This window comes from Bactrocera neohumeralis, unplaced genomic scaffold, assembly GCF_024586455.1.
Source record: "Bactrocera neohumeralis isolate Rockhampton unplaced genomic scaffold, APGP_CSIRO_Bneo_wtdbg2-racon-allhic-juicebox.fasta_v2 cluster09, whole genome shotgun sequence".
Lineage (NCBI taxonomy): Eukaryota > Metazoa > Arthropoda > Insecta > Diptera > Tephritidae > Bactrocera > Bactrocera neohumeralis.
Window position 1 is genome coordinate 13,020,239 of NW_026089622.1, and position 25,462 is coordinate 13,045,700.

A 25,462-nucleotide genomic window follows, 5' to 3' on the forward strand; every position below is an offset into this window, starting at 1 on the left:
TCTGAAAAAATAAAGAATCGTGTGCAATTTAAATTTGTATTATACAGGGTTTGGCCGGAAAGTAATAAGACTGATTTTCGTTGATAGTTCGTAGTGTGCACGCACCGGATTCGGTAGAGGGCGTTTCTAGCTAACGAACGAGCGGCTGGTCAGTTGTCTCCGAGTACCTGGATAGTCAGGACAAACATTTTCGCGCGACGTGTTTCTGTGAGTAGTCCAAACCGAAGTTGCAGCGTTCGTTAGAGCAGAGGTACGCGATTAAATTCTGTGTGAAACTCGATAAAGTACCACGACAACGACTTAGTCCTATTACATTCCGGACAAACCCTATGTAGGGAGTACGCAGGATTGCAGCCTGATGTTCGCACACTCTTATAGCATTGACAGACGGCAGCGTTAAACCAGATTAATTGCATTTTTCGGGATTAATTCAGGAGTTACCACATCTAACTCCGTTGCTGAATCCAAAAATAACTCTCAAAATTTTAGGGAGTTTATGAGATTTTCGTTGGCAACATTGTTAAAAATGGCCAATTTTCATCTATTGTGAACGAAATACAAGCAACCCTGACAGCTGTTTATCAAATTCTCAATATAATATCAATAAAACTTCTATGTTATGATGCAGTTTTAAAAATAATATGTTGATATGCTTTTGTAATAAAAAATGGTTTGGTAAAAATTGGTCGGCTAACAACCGTAATGTTTATCTTCTATCAATTTTCATTGAAAATATTATAAAAAGGACAATGAGCTGTTTATGAGAGTTTCAAACTCGCAAAGCTGCCGTCTGTCACCAACAAATTTGGATCTGATTAAGTGCGCAGTTAATCCATGTTAACGCTGCCGTCTGTCAAGGCTATTACATAAAAATTTTCTAAATGGAATTTGGTTGAAGCCAGTCGAGTAAGTCGAGAAATATGTGAAATCATCTACAGGAGGGCGGTGCGGCTTTTGTTCTCCGCCTGCCCACCTCTTTGTGCTGTTGGGTTGTTTATATGTATGTATATTTGTTTTAATGTTCGCGCCCGTTTGTTTCGTTTTGTGTTTTTTTTGTTCGCGCCCGAATAGTATTAGTTGTATTTATGTATATACTTGTAGGTTGGTGGTTTCGCGCCCGATATTCTCTCTCTTGTTTTTTGTCTTTCTTTTTTTGTTGGAACTGTTAATATTTTGATTTTCCTTGTGATTTCTTTTTGTATTTGCTAGTTCATCTTTACTGCATTTATACACCCTAATACATATGTATACGCATGTATGTGTATACATATATTTTCAGAGTACTACACTCCACTTCCTTTTGTTCCTATATTCCATAAAGGTATGTATATCTTAATTTGTTTTGTCTATTTTAGTTTGGTTCTGTTTCAGTCACTGCACTTTGTGTTTTTTTTTTTAGTTTTCTCCACGGCGCTTTATGTATGTATATAATTCACTTTCATTTTTGCATCTGCCACTAAAGTTTTTTATTAAAGTTTTTTTAATTTGTTTGTTAAAACCCAAAGGTGGCTTTCGTTAAGGCTCAAAGGACCATGTTTAGTTTGTAAACACTTTCGTAATGACTATGCGCATATATGTATGTACGTTGAGATAGTTTAAATGGGCATATCACACTTAATAAAAATATCCGCGATAATAAAAATATAATTTATTGGTATAATCTTTAACTTTGTACAATGTTATTCTAAAATTTATTTGTATGTTAAATGTTTTAAAAATTTAATTTCCAATTATTAAATCATGGGGATCACCATGCTAATTGCGGCGCGCGGGATTGGTGTCGAAAAAAAAGAAAGTTGATGTGCGGCGTAGTATCGAATCGAATGTATAAACGAATGTTGTTGATTGTAGGTGCTGGCTAAAGGTGTCGCCGCGGCGCAGTATGTGAACGAAAAGACCTCCTCTCCTGTTGTCTATCCTTTTTGTTTAGTGGGTAGGAGCACAGGTGTGGTGAGTTGCGTTGAAGTGTCATCAGCTGTGGTGAATTGCACTGTAGCATTAATATGCGCCAGTTTTACCGAGTAGAGGGGGTGGATGCTTAACCCATTTAAACAGAAGTGAAGTCGTTGAGCCAGTATCTACTAAACATAAAACAGTATTATTTTCTATGTGTAGCTTTATTATGGGTAATGTTTCTTTGAGGCTATAATATCATAATTTGAAGCTTGATTTCTATCGATTTCATCAACTGGTGTGTAATATCTATTCATTAGCTCACATTTTCTAAAATTTAAGGTATTATTATATTGATTGGAATTTTGTAACCGAAATTTATTATTAATTTGACCTGAACAATTCTTTGTCTCTTGCCTTTGAAAAAAACTTCTATTTTCAGTTTAGAATTTCTGAAAATTTGTATTATGATTTTTCAAATGTTGTTGATTTATTTTATATTCTTGTTGATCTCTGTTATAGTTGTAACTTGAATCTGCATGTCTACTTTGTTTCGCATAGTTACAGTAATCATCATTAAAATTAGTACTATTACTCGTATTCTGATTACGAATTAAACTTAAGCTTTCTAATAAATTATAAGCATATGATAAGCAAATTATGTTCCTATTTATAATTATCGAAGCCAAATTGGCGTCTATTTTACTCAAAAAGGTTCTTAAAGTAATTTTTTCATTATTTAGAGAACTAAATACTATTTTTTTTACTTACATCGTATTCAAACTTTTCGTTTAATTTGTATAATATATTTAATAATAATTCAAAATAAACTCTATTGTTAGTATGTCGAAATGCAAACGCTTGCTGGTAAAGTTTATGGTATGTTTCTTTAATGCCGAAAGCTCTGTTTAGGGTTGCTTAGATTTCGGTCCAGTTTGCATCTGACGATAAAGTACGAATAGTATGCAATGCCTTACCTTGAATTTTATTAAAGATTACCCTTCGGTAATATTTATTCGCATGCTGTTGGATCTGTATACAGCATTGCCAGTATGTCGTCGACTTCTCTTAAAAATGAAGAGAGGGCATATACACAGAATTCATGAACTCTGTGTGCATCTTTCACAATGTCGCTCACTGACAACTACAATGTTGGTTGATTCTCACTGAAACTATTTGGATGAGTTGCCATTGCCGGTTGGTTCTCACTAGTCTACCCTAGTCGATGTTATTAATTGAATTGTTGTAGTTGATAATCCGATCGCAAAATTGTTGTTATGTGTTATGTACTTCTAGTGCATTCCACTGCTACGTACAGACAAGTTCAACTAATTTTACGGTTTATATTACATATAGCACTTAATTGTTTTATCAGATATATATATTTTTTTCTCTAATTTAATAGATTATATACTAGTCTTTAATAGTGCGAAGAAACATTAAAAAAGAGTCATGAAATACTGAAGAAAAATGCAAACAACCCACGTCACGTACGGGACACATCAAGTCAACCAACATTCGAAATCGTTATAGTTTTATTCAAATTTCAGCGAATATATTACAGGTATACAAAAAGTGTCATCGAAGGAAATTATAACTAAGAATCAAGCTTGCTACTAGCGAAAAAAAATATTAATTTAAACACAAATTTTTAATTCAAAAACATATATTTGTCACGTACAGACAAGTCGCGTCACGTACGGGACATAGTTCAACTTAAAAGGCTAGCCAGTCAAAAACGCTACTCCCTTCCTTCCTTTTCCTTCCTTATCGGCAAAATGTGAGCACAGTCAAAAACGTGGTAAAAACGCAGAAATCAGCCATCTTTGTTTGTTTACATTTGAACAATGTTGCCATTGCTCAATGCGCATATATAGTTTTGAGCACATCTTTGTTTTCAATTACAATTTTTTATAATTAGGCTGTTCACGATAAGGTGGTTATCGGGTTATGTGATTATTTGATTAAGTGAACAACAACAAAATGCGGTATGACAAAATAACCAAAGTTGACCAAACTAGGCCCTTGTTTACAGATTATGTGGTTATTTGCTTATTTCCAGTGTTAGAAAGTCGTTGGAATTTTACTAAATGGCAGCACAAAAAATAAATAAAACTAAGCGAATGGCATTTCCATTTAGATTTTCTTATTGGAAAATCTGCTATTAACAGCTGGTTTTTGTTTACAATCAGCAAATTAAAACCGAAATAAAAAGCAAGGAAAAGCATCAATAATTATCAAAAGTAAATAAGAATCACAAAGTACAATTTGTCATTTATTTATACTCTAACTTTAGTGTCTACAGAAACACGAAAGCGCCGGCGAGAAAAGGAGGTGAAAAAATGGACGGAAGCCGAAATCAAATTTCATTGAACTAAAATTGTAAACAATGAACAGCTGTTTGTGTAAACATAAGCAAATAACCATACAACATAGGGTGCTCACGGAGCATAGAGGTTATTTTTAATCTAATAAGCACATAACCCGATAACCACCTTACCGTGAACAGCCTAAATATAAAATACCAAAACTGAAAACAAACTATCAAAAATAGTTTATATATTTATAAATAATAGCATTCGACTCTGATTTTGAGTTATTTTATGAAAATTTCAAACATATTGAATTATAAAAGTTTATAATTACTACAGTGTCGATATTGGCAACCCTGCGTTGTGAGAGAGCAATCAGCTGACACGTTTCCACGGCAAAAATCCAAATGTCGTGAATTCTCACGTCATCCACGTCAAAGAGATAAGGGAGTAGCGTTTTTGACTGTGCAGTTACATTGCGCGCCCATAAGATAGGTCGTGCCAGCTGACACGTCCCACGATTCTGCGTTTTTGACTGGCTAGCCTATAAATCTACAATACATGTAAACATCAATATGTAAATACAGTTTCGTCTTGGGAAAGGCAATGTTTTCTGCACTCCACAACTTTCTCCACAGTTTTAATAAAATGGAAGTTGGAAATTCCAGTTATCGCTTTGGCATTGTCCCACGGCGATGCACTTTTAATCCTTTCATAAGTTTCAGAGGATGGCACATAAATCACACGGGTTTTTGTGACTAAATGAGAAGCTAAATCAGAAAAGTCCTTGGCTGATTCGACAACAACATGTTCATTTTGGCTAATCATTTTCTCTCTTACAAGTCTTTTGATATTTCCGTCAACTCCGTCTATCACACATTTTCCATGCGATGTAGCAAAATATTTCCAATAAAAGGGCCTTTTGTACTTTTCGCTCAACATTGATGTTAGTTTAACCATATAACGGTTCTTAAATTCCGATGAAGGGCCGTCACTCCAAATAATTTCCGCTGAAGATAAGTCTTCATTTTCTTTATGCATCAAGTCAAACAACTTAGTGATGAAAACAAAAACTGTATCCTTGTCTTTCGAATTTGCATCTGAGCATATAAGATATGTTTGGCAATTGCCTTTGTAAAAACTTGCAGCAGTAAATAAAAGAACACTTGTTCGTGACCAGAGTGCGCTTTGAACTTCATTCTGGTATTCACAGCCAAAATACATCGCAAAATCAACTTGAAGGATTCGCACATTTTCATTGCGTTGGTCTTTTTGAAATTCACCGGCTTGAACTCGTTTTAAATTAACATGATTCATCATAATATGGATAGAATCAATCAATTTTTCTTTAAGTTCACCTGAACTTGTTTCGTGGTTTACTAAACGTAGTTTATTTTCTGAGTTTTTTCCCATTCTTTCCATACACAGATTGTACATAAATCCATAGAAATTAATATTTTTTGCCATCAGAACAAGTATCACATTCATTTTTCCAGCACTTCCAATCCAAAGAAGGATCACATAAAATTATAGTCCACCAGTCGTTACAATAATTTTGTTTCAAACCTTTCAATTTGAACATAAAATTTTCATGAGTTAAACATTTGCACTGGTCTGAAGGTGTGTCTTTCATTAGCAAAACGTTTTTCGGTCTTAGACTACAAAATTTTGATAATCCAATTTCGATATTAGGAAAAAATTCTTTAAAAATGCAAAGGCTTTTCGTAGGTACAAAGTCAAATAATGCTTTTGACACTTCTTCTTAATACCGTTTTCCCAAACAACGATGAAATCATTTGCGCCTGGGCAGGTATACACAATATCCGGACGATAGTAAAATGATTCACATCGTCATAACGTGTATCGTCACCTGATGAGCTAATATTTGGGATTTCTGCTAGAGCAATGTCCATTTTACGCGCTAGTTCTGTAAAAACCACTTTTTTCTTTCTTGGTGATTAAGGCAGTGCTTTTAGAGCCTTTTGAACCGCTCTAGATAAAGTTTGTTTCGACTTGTACGGAGATTCAGTACTTACAGGAGAATCAGTAGGATTTTTAAGTTCAATCCGCTGTTTTGCCCTTTGCAATCTCTTCTTATCCCTTTTCTTAAGTAAAATTGCTTTTAACTCACCTTGAGAAAGATTTTCTGCTTTTCGTTTACGAAGCTCACGCAATCTTTTAGTCTCATTAGCGGTAAAGCTTGGATCTTTCTCCTTCTGCTTTTCTCGAAATTTTCGCATGCGGCTAGCACCGGTTGATGGTTGCTGGTCGCTCATTTTTGCGTTATTGAGATTTGCAGTACAAAAAAGGGCTTTGTTTATTACAAACGCCAGTAAAAGTTTAAGATGTCAGATAACTTATTCTTTGGCGTCACGTACAGACACTTTATTATCACAAAGAATATATTGTAAGCAAAGCGATTTCAAACAAAATTGTTTCACCAGTTTTTAGACCGCTAAAAGTTAGCTGTTAACAGAAAAATTCAATTTGTATAGTCGACTTGTTTTACAATTATTAATAGAAAAAGGAATTAAGCGTCACGTATGGGACATCGAAACTTACCTTCCCGTTATGATGAATTTCTTATCAAAAAAACACTTAACCAAAAAAATTAGTATGCAGTTAAATACAGCGGACCATACACTATAACTAAGGACGGAAATCTAGTTTCTATCTGATAAACAATAGCGGCAGCGACCTCGCAAAAAGTTGTGTAAAGACTAATGAAGCAAGTAAGGAAGGGCTAAGTTCGGGTGTCACCGAACATTTTATACTCTCGCATGGTAAAGTGATAATCGAGATTTCATAATACGTCATTTACATATTTTTCAAATACCGTATTTTTGTAAAGTTTTATTCCGCTATCATCATTGGTTCCTAATGTTTATACTCGTATTATACAGAGAAGGCATCAGATGGAATTCAAAATAGCTTTATATTGGAAGAAGGCGTGGTTGCGAACCGATTTCACCCATATTTCGTACATGTCATCAGGGTGTTAAGAAAATATTATATACCGAATTTCATTGAAATCGGTCTAGTAGCTCCTGAGATATGGTTCTTGGTCCATAAGTGGGCGGCGCCACGCCCATTTTCAATTTTTAAAAAAAGCCTGGGTGCAGCTTCCTTCTGCCACTTCTTCCGTAAAATTTAGTGTTTCTGACGTTTTTTGTTAGTCGGTTATCGCACTTTTAGTGATTTTGAACATAACCTTTGTATGGGAGGTGGGCGTGGTTATTATCCGATTTCTTCCATTTTTGAACTGTACATGGAAATGCCTGAAGGAAACGACTCTGTAGACTTTGGTTGACATAGCTATAGCAGTTTCCGAGATATGTACAAAAAACTTAGTAGGGGGCGGAGCTATGCCCACTGTTCCAAAAGAATTACGTCCAAATATGCCCCTCCCTAATGCGATCCTTTGTGCCAAATTTCACTTTAATATCTTTATTTATGGCTTAGTTATGACACTTTATAGGTTTTCGGTTTCCGCCATTTTGTGGGCGTGGCAGTGGGCCGATTTTGCCCATCTTCGAACTTAACCTTCTTATGGAGCCAAGGAATACGTGTACCAAGTTTCATCATGATATCTCAATTTTTACTCAAGTTACAGCTTGCACGGACAGACGGACGGACAGACGGACGGACAGACAGACATCCGGATTTCGACTCTACTCGTCGCCCTGATCACTTTGGTATATATAACCCTATATCTGACTCTTTTAGTTTTAGGACTTACAAACAACCGTTATGTGAACAAAACTATAATACTCTCGTTAGCAACATTGTTGCGAGAGTATAAAAATCCGACTTGTTGTTACTCTCAATAAATAACGGTATTTACAAAAAATGAGACATACTCACTACAACTTTTGTAAATTATTTTAGATGAGAACATAATCTCACTATGTACGTGCAATAATATATAAAAAAATGCATATTTGTAAAACAGTTCAGAGTTCCACTTTTTCATGGAATGCACCTTCTGTTTAAAGGTGACCTTATTGTTACCATGTGGTGACATATACACAGACAACGCGGCATGTATTATGCTTGTATGTTAAATTTTATTTTGCACATTAGCGAAGAAAATTTTTTTTTATATTTTTATTTTGAAGTGAAACTTCTTTGGCGACTTCGGAAAAGGTTGCGTTAAACGTTTATTTAACGCTTCAGGGGAGGGGGAATAGCGTTGAACGATTAACGCAACTCGGAAGGAGAAGAGCAGCAAGAGACCGGCGAGAGAGAGGGAATGAGAGTAAAGTATCGCCAGCCGCATGTGCTGCTATGGCAATATACCAGTGGTCGGCATGAGAGGATCTGTCACTGTGTTGGTGAGCACGAAAAAAAAGTAGCCCAGTGAGAAATTGGAATTAAAATTAAGCATCTAATCTAAATAATTAATAGTATAATGAAAATTAACAAAATGTCTTTTAAGGATATATTCCCTATTATCTTTAAAAGACTTGGAACATAAAAGGCATTGAATGACACCAAAGGCATTTAGAATCATAAAATATTTCTTGCAGGGCATATTTGGTTTTGCGCTATAGTCTTACGTGATGTTAATTCGTTGCTGGCTCGACAACGACTGAACGATAGAGCGTAAGCGTACGTGTGAAGTTAGTTTGCACAATTGTGCTAAGAAATGCCGATCACTGCAATATACGTAGCGTATAACAGCTCCCAAGAATAGTATTAGTGCCTATGCGTGAGTGCATCAAGTGTCCTGTGTATCAAAAATTCCTTTTCTTATTTTCGTGTTTTGTTATTAAAGTGTTTCCCATAATTAATTTGTGTTCTATATAATATTGACGTACTATTTGTAGTATTAGTACACAGTGAATAGTGATTCAAACAAACAATAAAATTAGTGACAGTGATAATACGCATAACACAGCGGATTCCAGGTTATGTGATGGTACGTTTCTCTTGAATATTTCAATTGTCTATAATAGATGTATCTTGTGGATTAAATCCTCTTGAAACCAATATCAATTGGATTGGCAAAAATTTTAATGGTTTGATTTCAAATTGATTTTACAGCGGAAAAAGACAGTGCATCCCGTGTTTCAAGAGGAGGGAAAACAGCACAATATTATCGTGAATACCGAGCACGAAAGAAAGCAGAGCGGGATAAGGATGAATTGGAAAAGATAGCTGGCCCTCAATCGTCAATTCACCGATCACTGCTGGGCCTTCAACGCGTGTTGATAGATTAACGACGGCTGGACCTCCGACCAATGTTGATCCATCAATGATTGCTGGACCTTTTACGTGCATTGATCCATCTACGATTGTTGGATCTTCTACGTGTGTTGATCCATCAACGATTGCAAGACCCTCTACAAGTAGTGGTATACATTTCAGGGATATACCACGAAGGAAATCAGCAGCAGAATATCAGCGAGAGTATAGAGCACGGAAAAAAGCTCAGCGATAATTAGCAAGGGCCGCACCATCACGGCAAAGAAACGAGAGTACAAATAAGGATATAGATCAAAACACCAATAATACCGCTACCGAACGTGAGAAATTATCCACAAATTCCGTATGCTCACTTTCAACAACATAAAAAAGCACATGAGTTTGTAATGGCAAAATTTACGGATAATAGTTTTGGATTTGCTTGCTCGATATGTGATCGCCTGTGGTTCAAGCATGTTTTAACCACCCTTCCTGAGAATATTGATCAGGAAGTACTTGCAGATCGGGAATGACACAAGAGTGACGAGACAACAAATAGAATCGGAAGAGTATATCCACAATTGCCTCGACACAAATCTGGCATTTCTAAGATCAATACCGAATTCTAAATATTATTGGTCACAGCTAGGGTTGCCAGACGTACTATATTTATAGTATTGTACTATATTTTCGCTTGAATGCTATATACTGTTCACAATAAATATAGTACGCTAAAATATTATATTTATACTCTAAGCAATTTAATTCATACTTTTCTAAAAAATTTAATCCCTATTCATGCATAATTTTTTTATTTTTTTCGCAACTGCGAAAATCGGCTGATAAAGCTGTGCATAAAAGGTTGTTTGAATTTGCGAATATCTAACATATCGATAAAGCATTTTAGGCACTAGCTCAATCAGCTGTTTTTCGCAGGTAAATTTTAAGAATGTCTTCAAGAGATTGCAGCATATTATATGAAACACCTAAAAAACAGAGAAAAATTAAAGTAAAAAGACTGAAAAAGTTTAAAAACGAATGGAAAAGTAAATTTCCATGGCATGAAAAGATGAAGATCAGTTTAAAGCAAAATGTTCTATCTGTGCAATAACTTTTTCAATTGATAAAAGTGGCATAGGTCAAGTAAGATTCAAAATTGCTTAATACGTGGTTTTTAGTTTAAAGTTATCATTATTTTTATATAAAACAGCATAGTGAATCTAACATCCACGCAAGTAAATTATAAATTACGCAACAATCTTCAATTTATATAATTTTCTACGATTGGGTACTGCTGAATCAAACGAATCTAAACAAACAACGGCTGCTGAGTTAGCCTTAGTTTACCATACAGTAAAGCACAACCTTTCATATATGTAACAGTGCAGATTGCGGTGCCAAACTTAATAAATTACTTTATTCCGAATCTAAAAATGCTAAAACCATTCAATTGGGTCGAACGAAACAAGCAGCAATTGCCGAAAATGTTCTGGGCCCATATGCATTGAAACAAGCTCTGACACATATAAAAGTGAATTTTTTGCATTGCAAATAGACGCGTCAAACCGAAAAAATGTAGAACTATTCCCTCTTGTTATTCAGTACTTCGATACAAAAGCAGGAATCCAGCAAAAGCTTTTAGACTTTTATGAAAATCCAGATGAATCAGCAGATGGAATGCTCACAGCAGTAAAAGATTCGTTAACGCGTAATAATCTATCACTTGATAAAATAATTGCGCTTAGTGGCGACAACGTAAATGCTAATTTTGGAAAAAACCATTTGCTTTTCACAAACATTGAGAAAATAGTGCCACATTTAATAAAAGGCAATTGCCATGCACACATTGTTCACAACAATGTCAAATACGGAATGAACTTTTTAAATTGCGATGTCGAAAACATCATCCTTAAAATATACAGCCACTTCTCTGTTTCTGCCTCTAGAAGAGAGGAGCTTAAAAAATTCGTGGCAGAAGTGAATGGGCAATGGCATGAGATTAAGCGTCACATAGGAACAAGATGGCTCTCTTTGTTGCCTGCAGTCGATCATATGTATATTAATGAATTGGACTCCCATAACGAATTACTTTCGCAAACTGGATGATAAATGCCCAACACAAATTCGTCAACTTTTAAAGCTTGAAGAAGATATTTTAAATATACAAGTTAAAGTTTTTTTAAATATGGTCAGCCAAGTTTTGAATGTTTTCGACAAAACAATTAAAAAACTGGAAAGAAATGACACAACAGTGCTTGATTTGTATGGAGCAATGGAAAAATTGAAGTTTGAGCTCAATCAAAGGATGCAAGATAAATTTTTTGGTTACGAAACCAATAAATTATTAAATTTAAAGAAAATTGTTTCGCTTTTGCTTTCCATTCCAGCATCCTCCGCATTTTCTGAAAGAATATTTTCAATTGCTAACATAAAATGGAGGGATGAAAGAAATAGATCTCATATACACTTAATAAAAAATGAACTGATTATAACTTGTAATTTAACATTTGCCTCTAATGAAGCCTTAAGCACATTTTTAAAAGACTCGAATTTGTTAAAATCAACTGAAAGCAATACAAAATATAATTAATAATAATATGTATTGATAAATACACTAGTAGCCAATAAAATAGACTCGCGACTTATTGATAAGATTTGACTATTTTTCTTTTGTTTGTTAAGGGTATATTATTTTTTCTAAATATCGCTCTTTATCCAACAAACACCATAAAATCTTAATCTTAAACTTTGAGCAAAAAAAGAAAAACCGCAGCAAAATTTCATGTAAAACTTTGTTGTAAGGATTAAAAAAAAAAGTTGGTTGCTATACAGTTTTATATCTTAATCAATTTAAGTGCCATTAAGTGTAATTGTAAAGCTGCTGAAAATTACTGCTGATTTAAAGTGGCAGTGTTAGGCTTTGCATTCCATACAAAGTGTATTTGAAATATTTGTATTCAAGGGTTAAGAAAAATGTAATTTTTCTGAAAATGTTACATTTTTTGTGAACGTTATTGCCACGCCAAGCACGAACGAGGCAGTCAATTTAATTTCAACCAAATCGAGAGGTAAGGAATTTCAAAAATGTCTCTATATTGTACATATATGAGCGTAAATACAACACGTATTTCCATACAAATGTATGTAAACACCACTTGGCCTAACCAAGCATCATTGGTCTCGACTAAGTGTATCAGACCGTTGGTCTCGACCAGAGTTAATCAAAGAGGACGTTGTAACCTGCGCCATCTATTTCGACAAATTAGTGCACACGTTAATGAGTCTCCTACAAAGCAAAAAAGCATCCACATTTGCACAACATAGATTCAAGCGAATCGAATTTCAACATCGTGGTAGTCCTCACGTCCGTATTATACTCTGGCTGGAGAACGCACAGAAGCGCCCATTGGAGGAAGACAGAGAAAGTGCGATATCATTGATCGACATTTTAATCGCAGTATTCACATCTGAAGCATCAGGAAACATCAAATTGCAGACACATAAACACACATTTACGTGTTATAAAAAGTAAGAGGTAACCAGCCACAAAAATGTCGATTTGAAGCACCTTTCCTTCCTTCTCAGTCCCCACAAATACTCGTCCCTATGAAGAAAGAAGACCCAAATTTCGTCAGTTACGCCAGTCATTACATGAAATTAAGGTTTCAATACGAAATAGCCGATTAACGACATTGACGATTTCTATCAAAGCAACAATATAATTTCGGATGAAGAGTACTATAAAATACTTTCTGTGGAAATTATCCGGCCACGGATTTTCTTGAAAAGAACACCAGCGGAGAAATGGCATAATCGATTCAACTCATTCTTATTTATTGTTTTAAAATCAAATATGGATTCGCAGTTCATATTAGACGAATATTCCTGCGCGACGTACCTCGTGGACTATGTTAATAAATCTAACCGAGGGATCAGTAATTTACAGAGAAAAATTAATGAAGAGAAATCAGTAGAGATTTCGAGCCAAGAAATAGCTTGGTGGCTACTTCGTAAACCAATGTCTGAAGCCTCTAGATCGGTAATATTCATCCCAACGTCGTGGCCGACAGACCGACAGAGATTGAAAAAAGCACGCAAAGAATTGGCGGAGCTTAATGACGAATCCACAGACATTTGGAACTATAATGTGTTCGACAAATACGAGCAACGACCTGAGGAATTGAACGAAATAACTCTGGTCCAGTTTTGTGCGCAATACAAATGCAACGCCGACAACGAATAGAAGAAATTGACTAAACACCATGTTATAAGATATACAAATTATAATATGACAACCCAATCCGAAGAGTACAAAAGAGAGATGGTTACGCTGCATATTCCCTTCCGCAACTAAGCGACAGAACTACTTTACGACCTGATTCCTTCAAATTTATGCAGACAATGAGAACATTATTCTATAGCGTCGCAAGGAATTCGAGTCCAACATCAACATTGAAGAAACTATGAGATGTTCGCATAATCTGTTGTATCGTGAGAAAGAAAATTTTGTGCAAGAAGACAATCAAGATGTTATTGGAGTAGTTCCTCAGCCACTTTCATTCGATGAAATGTACGCAGATCCTAATTCAAACGTCAACGATGATCTCCGCTTAGCAACCTTGAACAGACTCCAAGCAATAGCGAAGCGAAGATAAAATTTAATGCCGAATGCACAATTTTTTGAATTTGTGCGAACAACAAATATCGGACAACGATCCATCTTACTACAGGCTATCCATCATTCAACATCGAAACAACTTCAACCATTGTTAGTATTTCTGACAGATCCCGCTGGATGTGGAAAAACTTTTTTAATTCGGCTCATCATGGAAATTTATAATAAATATGCAACCAACAACGCACACTGTAATGCATATCTCACATGTACTTCGACAGGAAAAGCTGCAGTGGCAATCGACGGTACCACCATTCATACTGCTTTGTCGTTGCCCACCAGTAAAGATAATGCTTTGAGTGCTGAAGCATTCGCCTGATTATAATCGATGAAGTTAGTATGGTTGGAGCAGAGCTTCTGGAAAGAGTCGACAGAAGATTGAAAATAATAACAGGTAATTCAGATGCACCTTTCGGGGGACTGGACATGACACTAGTTGGGGATTTGAGACAACTCCCGCCAGTGAAAGCTACACCAATTTTCAAACAATCGAAACATTACATTGGATCGCAAACTTGGCGTTCATTCAAACTGCATGAACTCACACAAGTCATGCGTCAAGCAAATGTGGTTTTCTCGACCATTCTAACGAAAATCGAAAATGGGAAGAGAAACCACTTTACACTCGCACCAGCTTGTGGATTGACAATTCACAAGTCACAAGGAGGAACTTTCAATGAAATTGTTTACTATTATGAAAAAGTTCAATTTCAACTGTCAAGAGCTGTTGCCATTGATGAAGTTTACATTATCCCAGTGAACAAACAGAAAAAATTGTATCAGGGCATTGGAAGCAATGATAGGTCATGTCGCGCTTTGCGAGATGAAATGATAAAATTACGTCAAAATCCAATTATCACCTTAGAAAAAGAATTATTCGAGTTCCTTAGCACAAGAAAATGTTTATCAATAATATCATTCAATTGTCAAAGTCTTCGTGCTCATGTTGATGATTTCTCAGATAGAGTGTTTACACGGTCAAACATCTTGATGTTATCAGAAACATTTATGAACGATAACGAGCCTTGTAGGCGTACCAAATTTTGATTTCGTTGTAAGATTTCAACAAGAAATTCATGCGTTGCTATTTATTACAATGAGCAATTCTCATTCCTCATTTACGCGAGTGATGCTGATGTGCCGATATCAACATCAACAAGAATTGGCGATTTGTGTGCGATAGAATGCAAAATGAACCCTAGCGATAATCATAATAGTAAAAAATTTAATTTAATTGCCATATATAAATCACCAAATTCATCGACGAGAGATATAAAATTGTTCATCGGTAAAGCTTTATTACCGTTGTCAACTGCAGGTTCGCAAGCTTTTGCAGATATTGTCGGAGAACCAGTAGAGTATAGCAAACAACCGGTACTCCTTGCGGGAGATTTGAATGTAAATTTCTCATTGCCAGAAACTGAACCATTACTGGCATTCCTCAGAAAGAAATTTTCATTAGAAATGATCAATGGAAGAAATGATCTTACGACAAAAGGAGGTACGATTATTGATGCGGTATTCGCGAGAAATATAGATACAAGACATTTCATATCGTATTTTAGTTATCATAATCCAATTGTAAATATTATAGATATCAATCCGTCAGAACCCAGAGAGGATAATTGATTTTGACTTAGCTTTATAATAAATTTATAAAATATGAATTTAAGAAAGTGTTGGCCACTCCACCATATTTTTAACCTTTCCCTCTCGCTAGTTTTCTTTCATACAAAATGATATGCATTTATTGGAATATCACTAAGAAGTTTCACTTCTTCCGCGCGTTGAGACTCCACGGACCAGTTTTTACTTTTTATATAAAACAAGTATTTGTGGTGTATTGGTATCACTTTTTAATAGTTCAGAGCATGTTATAGTTTTTGCATACTCATGTATGTAAGTATATAACTATCGATTGCCGTGAATAATTTCCAGGTTACCGAATTGTCAATTTTGAGTATGTATAGTATATCTTGTGGATTTTACTTTTATTAGTTTACAGATTTTGAATTGTAGTCTAAAAAATGTGATTTGCCGAATTATGTAATTTAGAAACTGTTTTGTTTCATTTATTTTATTTTAATTTTTGGAATTTCGGAGTACGGTACGATACTATGAATGTTAAATACAGTTTTTCACAAGAATGAATGAATTGCAAAGTTGAACTCGATTACTTTATTGAATAATTTCCTTTTTATACAAAATTTTGCTTATTTACTATTAACGTACATATGTACGTACGAATTCTTACTTACTACAAGGTGTGTTCCAAAGTAAACAGGATTTTGAAAGAACAAACAGAACAAATGGTTTTTTCGGCAAAATCAATTTATTTTATTCAAAATAGTCTCCTTCTGCTTCAATACGGCTTTTTGCACGGTCCAAAAGCATGTCGAACGAGTGTTTTAGCTCGTTGGTCGGTATGGCCGCCAGTATGCCGGTGTAAGTCGTTTGAATTGCCTCTACGTCTGCATAACGCCTTCCTTTCATGGGCAAATGCATTTTTCTGAAAAGGAAGAAGTCGCACGGTGCATATCAGTTGAATAAGGAAAATGGTTAGCGGTTGAAATGTAATTTTTGGTCAAATAAGCTCTTTAATGATGTCCTTCGAGTGTTGGATTCTGAGCAATTTTTGGTTGTCAGTCAATTTGAGCGGAACAAACCATGCACACACCTTTCGTAAGCCCAAATGCGATAAATCGATGTTTTGGAGATGTTCAATTCCATTTCCATGAATTTCTATAATGATTTCGGTTGATTTTTGAAGAATTCATGCACAGTTTCGATGGAATTTCCGATGATCACGGATTTTACCCATTTAAAAACAAAATTTAATGGTGGCTCATTTTCGCACCGATAACACAAACATACTGACACTTAAAATGTAATAACTTCACTTCCACTAGATAAAATGTCATGAAAGACATTTGAAATGTAGATGGCGTCACCAGGGCACCATTATGATTACTTTGGAACGCACCTTGTGGTACTTATTTCTATATACTCAGTTATGAAAACGTAAGCAATAGTCAGTGCAAACCTCAGGTTGGTCAAGAAACGGCTTACATTACAGCGGCACGGCTTCCGCTCTGGTTTAGTGTCGACGAAATGTGTTGTTGTTGTAATTTTTGGAAATGAACTATATAAAGTAACATTGATATTGTTTATTTGCAAAATATTGCTGAATTGAATTTCTATTGTTTAATACGAAATCTTTAACTTTATACAAGTATTGTTTTCCTTAGAACTAAGTGTTTTAATTATTTAAGTAATCGACTTAAACGGGAGCGTATGTTGAAAACGGAAAATTTGAATGCGAATGTAAGTACGGATACTCGTAACGATGTATAAAGTATGAATCTGCCCTCCCGATGCCCATCCTTTTTGTTGAGTGGGTTGGTGTACTGGTGTAGTGAGTTGAGTTGGTGTTGTGTTCTGTTATGGTTTCATCTTCTGTGGTGTATTAATCTGTGTCTTGCTAGGGTCCGCCAGTTTTTCCCAGGCAGAATAGGGGGAGGTTTAACTCATTTAAACATCCCCATATAACTAATATCAGGATTTTCGGACTTCGGGCTGACTTTACTCTATATGTTTAGTTTTTTAGTAAGTGATATTTTAATAGTACGTGGTATTGCGAAAAATAAATAAAATAGGGTCGATACTACCCCAACTTCCATATAATACTACTACATACATTATAATAGTTTTCGTTCTTCTAACTAACCTTATGTGTCTGTCAGTCTATGAGTTATATATAGTATATGTATATATAAAAATTTTTGAGCGGCATTAAATTGGGAGTGATCAGAAAGGATTCTTTAACGTATGGCTCAAGGAGCACAAGACATCCAGTCTTAGACCTAGTATCCTCGTTTTCATCTTCTTTACTGACGTAAACACCGCTTACGCGATTATTGCCGAATTAACAGCAGCGCGAAAGTCTTCTCTTCTTTTCGCAACGTGGCGCCAATTGGAAACTCTAAGCGAAGCCAGGTCCTTCTTCACCCGGTCTTTCTAATGGAGTAGAGGTTTCCTCTTCCTCTGGTTCCCCCGGCGGAGATTGCGTCGAATACTTTGAGAGCTGGAGTGCTTTCGTCCATTTGGACGATATGACTTAGCCAGTGTAGTCGTTGTTTGTTAATGCGCCGAACTATGTCAATATCGTCGTATATCTCATACAGATCATCGCTCCATCGAATGCGATATTTGCCGTGGCCAAAGTGCAAACGACCATAAATCTTTCGCAGAACCTTTATCTCATAAACTCCTAACGTCGAGTCATCAGATGTTGTCATCGTCCACGCCTCTGCACCACATAGCAGGACGGGAATAATGAGTGACTTATAGAGTTTGGTTTTTGTTCGTCGAAAGAGGACTTTTCCTCTCAATTGCCTACAAGTGTCTGAAGAAGCATTTGTTGGCAAGAGATATTCTGCGTTAAATTTCTAGGCTAAAATTTTTGTCGCTGTTAATGGTGGTTCCAAGATGTTCGGAATTATCTACAACTTCAAAGATATGACTGTCAAAAGTGACGTGGCAACCAAGTCGAGAGGTCGACGACTGTTTGTTTGATGACAGGAGATATTTGGTCTTGCTCTCGTTCACTGCCAGATCCATTTTCTTGGCTGCTTTATCATGTCTGGAGGAAGCAGAACTAACGACGCGTTGAGACTAATAATATCAATACCATCGGCATACGCGAGCAGGTGTACACTTTTATAGAAGATTGTACCTGCTCGATTAAGTTTTGCAGTTCGAATTATAATCGCACGATAGGGGGTCGCCTTGCCTTAAACCTCGTTTAGTATCGAACGGCTTGGAGAGATCCTTCCTGATGCTGATGGAGCTTTTGGTATTGCTCAACGTCAGTTTACTCAGCTGTATTAGTTATGCGGGGATACCAAATTCAGACATCGCGGCATAAAGACAGCTCGTGTTTGCTGCTGTCAAAAGCAGCTCTTTATTTCCGTCCTGCTATACGGTGCATAGACATGGACGGTGACAGTATCTTATGAGTCGACGTTACGAGTTTTCGAGGGAAAGTATGTGCGGTAGATATCGCATTCGATGGAACGATGAGCTGTTCGAATTATACGACGACATTGACATAGTTCAGCGAATTACGAGACAGCGGCTGCGCTGGCTAGATCATGTCGTACATAAGATTCGACAGTAGTACCCGCCGGCGGAAGCAAGGAATGAGGAAGACCTCCACCGGTTTGGAGAGATCAGATGGAAAAGGACTTGGCTACATTTCGTATCTGGAATTGGCTTTAAATTGCTAAAAGAAGAAACGATTGGCGCGCTCTTCTAAACGAAGAAGAAGAAGCCTCGTTACTCGGTTTCTTTCCTTCGGTTTCAGAAATGCCTTCGACATGGTCATTTGCGAATTGCCAACAGCGAATTTGCAGTCGATGGAATAATGACTTGTGCGGCAATATTGATATAGTTCAATTCCAAATTTGCACTGAATAAAAAATTATTTTGATTTTGTGGGGTAATTCCTTTTGTTGTCCACTGTTATACTGGCCTGGGTATTAGTTGTAGTCGAAGTACTCTGGTTCAAAAAAAAATGTTCGTGTTGTAATCTAAGCTCATCAATAGAACTTTTTTTTGCAGCTTTGCTAAGCTGCCTGATGGGCTATGTCGCTTGATAGTTTGTTTCGAGTAAGAGTTGTTGGCGATCACATATCTGTTAGGATCGTCTGTTCTAAGTTTTTTATTAGAACTTTATAAACTTATAAACCTGTCTTTGTTGGTAGTGGTATTGGTTAAAATTAAACTGTAATGGCTGAAGATATTGTGGATATATAGGTTGATAGTGAGCATTATTAGGTGCATCCTTTTTAAATGTGCTCCAATCAGGATATCGGTTTTTATTTTCAATAATTCCTTTTGTTGTCCACTGTTATACTGGCCTGGGTATTAGTTGTAGTCGAAGTACTCTGGTTCAAAAAAAAATGTTCGTGTTGTAATCTAAGCTCATCAATAGAACTTTTTTTTGCAGCTTTGCTAAGCTGCCTGATGGGCTATGTCGCTTGATAGTTTGTTTCGAGTAAGAGTTGTTGGCGATCACATATCTGTTAGGATCGTCTGTACTAAGTTTTTTATTAGAACTTTATAAACTTATAAACCTGTCTTTGTTGGTAGTGGTATTGGTTAAAATTAAACTGTAATGGCTGAAGATATTGTGGATATATAGGTTGATAGTGAGCATTATTAGGTGCATCCTTTTTAAATGTGCTCCAATCAGGATATCGGTTTTTATTTTCATTTCTTTTTTAGATTATTTGTTTTTAACAAAGTTAGCGAGTTCTTCATAATTTCCCGCTTTTTGTACTATGTTAATTAATGTTATCACATCTGGAATGTTACGAAGAGTCAAAATTCAGGTTGCAATTCGCGAACCCCCCTAATTGCTTTTACATAAATAAGGCAATTGAAGTTGTTACCTTCAAGATCTAGCTTGGATACTAGCAGCTGACGCCGACTCTTCGCCTCCTCACAGAATCTGGTAAAATTTCCTTTGTAGGGTGTATAGGGAAAATTCTCCAATAACTTTTCAATCGCTAAATATCGCTCTCAGAACATTCCGACGGGATTGCTGACAGTGAGCTCAAAAAACATCAACGAAAAAGTATAAAGTAGTACAACTAACCTCCAAACTAGGACAAAAAGAAGGTTTCAAGGGATGCGATGTAAACTTTAGCCAATAGGCGTGAAACATTATAGGTAACTTAATTAAAACCAGAAGCATCTTTCTCTAGAATATGCCGCATATAATTTCGGACTTTCAGATGGATGAGTATTAATCTAGTCACAGTTATAACAGTAAGTCTAAAATGACGTTTTATAGCTGGAGCCACAATATACATATGTATGTATATAGTATACGAATTTCAACACTCTATGAATGTGGCTTGTATTGAATGAACGTTCGGTTCAAATAAAAATTTGGTAGTCGAAAAAGTCTTTTCGTATTGCTAATCAAACTTCAACTTATTTTTTTAAATTTATACTAATAAAAAAATAAACAAATATGTACCATTTTGGTCGACCACCATTTGCCATTTTTACGCTGGAGACATAATTCCATCCGTGTAAACCGCATTTTCGAAATTTCCAAAACGGAAGCGAAAAAGCCATTGTTGTGCTACACGAATTGATACACCATCGTCTCCGTAAACTTCACAAATTTCATTGGCTTGCATGGCATTCTTCTCTTTTTTATACACAAATTTCAAAATATAGCGAATTTCCTCATTATTTTCACTCATTCTTGAACAACTGAAACTTTTTTCAACTTCCCCGAATTTAATTTTTTGGTTAAATGTATCTAACCTTTTCAAAACTATGTATATGATATGACACAATGTGATTGGTGGCACTGACAAAATACGAAAAAACTTTTTCGGCTTTTCTGTTTTCAATTTTTATTTAGTAGCATTCGAATATTGACTCTATTTATTACTTTATGTGAGTACAGATATCACATTGATTCAAAAATCAGTATAGAAATAATTTCTTTATTTTTATGTTCAGCTATTTCAAAACTGAAATGGAAATAACAAGCCGAATATTGGTGGTATTATTATTATTGTCTAAGAAGGTTAATGGATCCAAACGTAGTTTCATAGAACCTTATTCTATGACTCCGGAGGCAGTTCCAATTATTACTACTGCACTATTGGAGTGCTCAAAAAAACTTAAGGAGAACAACCGAGAGCAATTGGAAAACTACCAACAAATTCGGAGGCATTTGTTGGTAAACATTCGTGTCAACCCCAGTTTTAACCTTAAAAAGGTCGACCAATTTCTAATACTGGATGAAATATTTGATGCAAAACAGAGGTCAAAGGCTAAAATCATGTCTCCTTATTTAATTGAAATTAGCAGAGGCGAGCCAGTAATGATGTATCCATTGGAATTTTCTGAGGTATGACCAAATAAAATGTTTTTTTCATACATAAAATATTAAAATAATTATTTTAGTCTTTGAAACTCAATGATTCGAATAGAACTCAGTTAATCGATGATATATCACAGAATTCCCAAAACGGGACATCTTCCAATCAAATACGAAAAGTCCAAAAATTCAAGTCAGGTATGTTCATAAAGAAAATGTTTTTAAATAATCACATTACATTGATAAAATACCTACCCTAATAATTGCTACATTTCTCTATGATTACCTTATACAACACCTAGGAATTTAAAATTTTTGTATAGTTTTGAATGTGTTCATAATTTGGGTAGATGCTCAAACTTATGTATATCAATATACTTAAAGTCAAATAGAGAGACGAAAATTAAATATTCCATAAAATAAGACGGTATTTGACTTTGGCGTTAAAAAATTGCATAGAAAATATGTACATATAAATGCGTTCGAAGAAATAATAAAATTTTTTTAATATAGTATAACGCCAAAATGTTCAGGTAGGCAAATCAATTAGAAGGATTAATTTTCCTAAATATGATGAATTGAAGCATTTAATGAGAGCGGAAACCCGTTGGCATATACATGTTCCCTGGCACCCAAGCAGAATTGGTATTGCAAATGGACTGAATCGCTCCATTGCTCCTCCCAGAAAGTGTCGTATATAGAGTACTATAACTCCAAATTAAGATATAAGGTAGTTATTTAGTACAACGAATATTTACGACATTCCTATCTATTTTGTGAAAATAGGTGATTCGAATTATAACACCGTCTACTCCTCCTAGTTATAACAATTTTGTTAAAAACCAGTAAAAGTGCAATAAATTAGTAACTACGTGCGTCAGAGGCATTAAATTTTACATCAGGGATGCCACTGGATAGCTTTATATAAGCGATGCATCCCCCACATTCAGTTGAAATCTCATATCTCGGGAACAACTCGACCAATTTCAACCATACTCGGTATACATTTCTGTATTGCAGTGCGAAATTGGACAACAAATACGCCTACTTCTTATATAACACAATTGTAAATGACTGAGTTACATATTGTAATTAAAATTCATGCAGAGAGTCCTTTCCTGGTTAGATACAAGTAAGTTATTTTAATAAAATTGAGTAAGCGTGTTCTTCTAATAACGGTGCACATACATATGTGGATAAAGTAAATATTAAAGGTTGAAAAGATTTTCAAACATTTGGTTAACTTTACTATTATGACGGGTTATCTAAGTCGAGGTACTTTTTTCAATAGCCTTAAGTTTTGGCGCCTGAGTCGTGAAGATAATATTCGACCGAAGTAAAAAAAAATATAGCAGCCATTGCTGAGAGTGTACATGAAGACCGGGGAGAGTTAAAGTAGGCGCCATTCGCACCTACTCGGTCTGACGTGTGGAACGACTTGGCGTATTTTACGTTGAGATCTTAAACTGAAAGCGTATAAAATACAGCTTTTGCAAGAATTGGAGTTGCTCGACCTTTCCAAGTGACATCGCTGCGCTCTATGGGCTCTTGAATAGTCCCAAGAAGATTTGACGTTTCCTAGCCAAATTTTGTTCAGCGATTAGGCCCATTTCTGATTCAATGGGTATGTAAACAAGTAAAATTGCCGCATTTGGGACGAAGAGCAACCTGAACAGATTCAAGAGATGGCATTTAATCCAGAAAAGAACAACGGTAAGGTGTGGGTTGTGAGCTGGTGGAATCATCGGTCCATATTTCTTCAAGAAAAATGCCGTCATAGATACTGTTATCGCGTCATGATAATTACACAGTGCAACAGCTAATCTGGGGGGTGAGAAATTCCAAGTCAGGGTGATGGTACTAGGTCAGTATAGTAAAACCCTCAAAGTGTTTGGCGTTCGTATGTGTCAGTTTTTTTTTATGACCTTTTAAATTTTTTCTTATGTTATAGTGAACGAAAATTGGGTACCAAATATAGTGTGTAAAAGCTGCTACAACCGTCTAATGGATTGGAAAAATAGATAATAGTGGTTCGCGAGTTATGTTAAACTACGTTTTTGACAAAATGCTACAACTAAGCGAAAAAACATCAAGATAAGGAAAAAATAAATAAAAAAAAAAAAATTGAATTTTAATACTTTTTTTTAATTTTAAATAAGAACAGTTGCAAGTTTTTCATATTTCATGTTATTTTTATTATTAATATAAGCACTAGAAAAAATTTAAATATATCAAGCTAGAAAATGAGGATAATGTTTAATTATTATTTATTAAATAACTAATTATTCAAAATGTATGTTATCATAAAAGTAATAACAGTCTGCTGGAATTAAAGCTTATAGGTCCTGCAGATGTTGTCATTTCTTTTTAATTATTGTTAAACTTTGCAAAAGAACAGGCTGCTGCGGGTCTGACCACTTGGATCATGGAGTCGCTAAACCGAAGTCTGGCGGCTCCTTCTGTACCCATATACCGAGGGAGTTATGGGTGGGAAGAAGCTGTTGGAGAAAAGGGACAGTGAGCTTCTTCACGAAAGGGTCAAAGGTGAACGGGTCTACTGTCAGGAGCTCTCTTTCAACACCAGTTTCTCCAACTTCCTAAGTATTGTAGTGTCTTCCAGGCCGAGATTGGAGCCATTAAGGTAGCAGTAGATTTACTACTCCGGAGTGCAGCCTCCTTCAGAGGAGTGACCATCGACTCAGATAGCAGAGCGGTGATTCCAGCCTTGCACTCATTAACAATGAGAGAACTCAGAGTTGATCGAAGACCTAACCTCGCTATCAATAGCATCGAGTGTCTTTTTCATAAGAATGATATGAGTGCAAGACCACAGCGGAATCGCAGAAAACATGAGCTAGCAAGGAGAGGCACCCTAGAACCGCTATCGGTAGAATAGGAGTGGATCTGTTGTTCCGTATCCTATTCTATTACTGCTGGGCCACAACTTTTACACACACTGTCGAAAAAGTATTTTGTCCCAAGATCGTTCGCATGAGATCTAGTGATCTCTTTGCCCTCAGTAAGGCAACCTTTCTCTACTTTAGAGGCTAGTAACACGCCATTGTCCTACCAGACGCCTTCTGCAAAAGCTGTATTGAAAAATATTAGGTGGAAACAACTCAACACTTCCTTCGTGGCTGTCTTGCGTTAGGGAGGTCAAGACTTAATCACTTGGGGGCGCATACCTTCAGGCATCCCACCGAACTAGCGGGAAGCGCTTTGTTACTTTATAAGTTCCAACACTCGTTACTACCAACTACTGTTTTCTGAAAAAAATTGAACTATTGTGAATTAAAAAGGAATAACGATGAGCAGGCAATGGTTCTAGGTCAATATACAAGCTGAGATATGTTTTGATAAGCCAATATATCGTAAACACGCGTAATATGTAGTAATGTCCAAAATAGATAAAATAGAATAGAATAAGAAAGGGTTGAATTTGAGATGAGTGAATAGCTGACAAATATTTCTGAAGCATTGCATAGA

The 25,462-nt window shown here is 35.8% G+C and overlaps 2 protein-coding genes across 2 annotated transcripts in view; one reads left to right on the top strand and one right to left on the bottom strand.

Moving 5' to 3' along the window:
• LOC126764612 (calcium/calmodulin-dependent protein kinase type II alpha chain-like) overlaps positions 1 to 6,481 on the bottom strand; it is a 112,502-nt gene extending 106,021 nt beyond the window's left edge. The window contains exon 1 of the mRNA XM_050482278.1: positions 6,337 to 6,481. Coding sequence (XP_050338235.1) covers positions 6,337 to 6,481 — 145 coding nt within the window. The remainder of the gene's footprint in view (positions 1 to 6,336) is intronic.
• A 15,123-nt stretch (positions 6,482 to 21,604) lies between these two features.
• LOC126764613 (uncharacterized) lies at positions 21,605 to 22,797 on the top strand. The gene is made up of 3 exons (XM_050482279.1): positions 21,605 to 22,006; positions 22,063 to 22,174; positions 22,763 to 22,797. The coding sequence occupies exons 1-3, from the start codon at positions 21,605 to 21,607 to the stop codon at positions 22,795 to 22,797; spliced, it is 549 nt and encodes a 182-aa protein (XP_050338236.1).
• Positions 22,798 to 25,462: the final 2,665 nt, after the last annotated feature.

What these genes read in the sequence shown, in the direction of transcription:
- LOC126764613 (XM_050482279.1), top strand. Translation starts at nt 21,605, where the DNA reads ATGTTCAGCTATTTCAAAACTGAAATGGAAATAACAAGCCGAATATTG. An exon ending in ATCCATTGGAATTTTCTGAG is followed by an intron (nt 22,007 to 22,062) that starts GTATGACCAAAT and finishes TAATTATTTTAG; the next exon opens with TCTTTGAAACTCAATGATTC. An exon ending in AGTCCAAAAATTCAAGTCAG is followed by an intron (nt 22,175 to 22,762) that starts GTATGTTCATAA and finishes TTGTGAAAATAG; the next exon opens with GTGATTCGAATTATAACACC.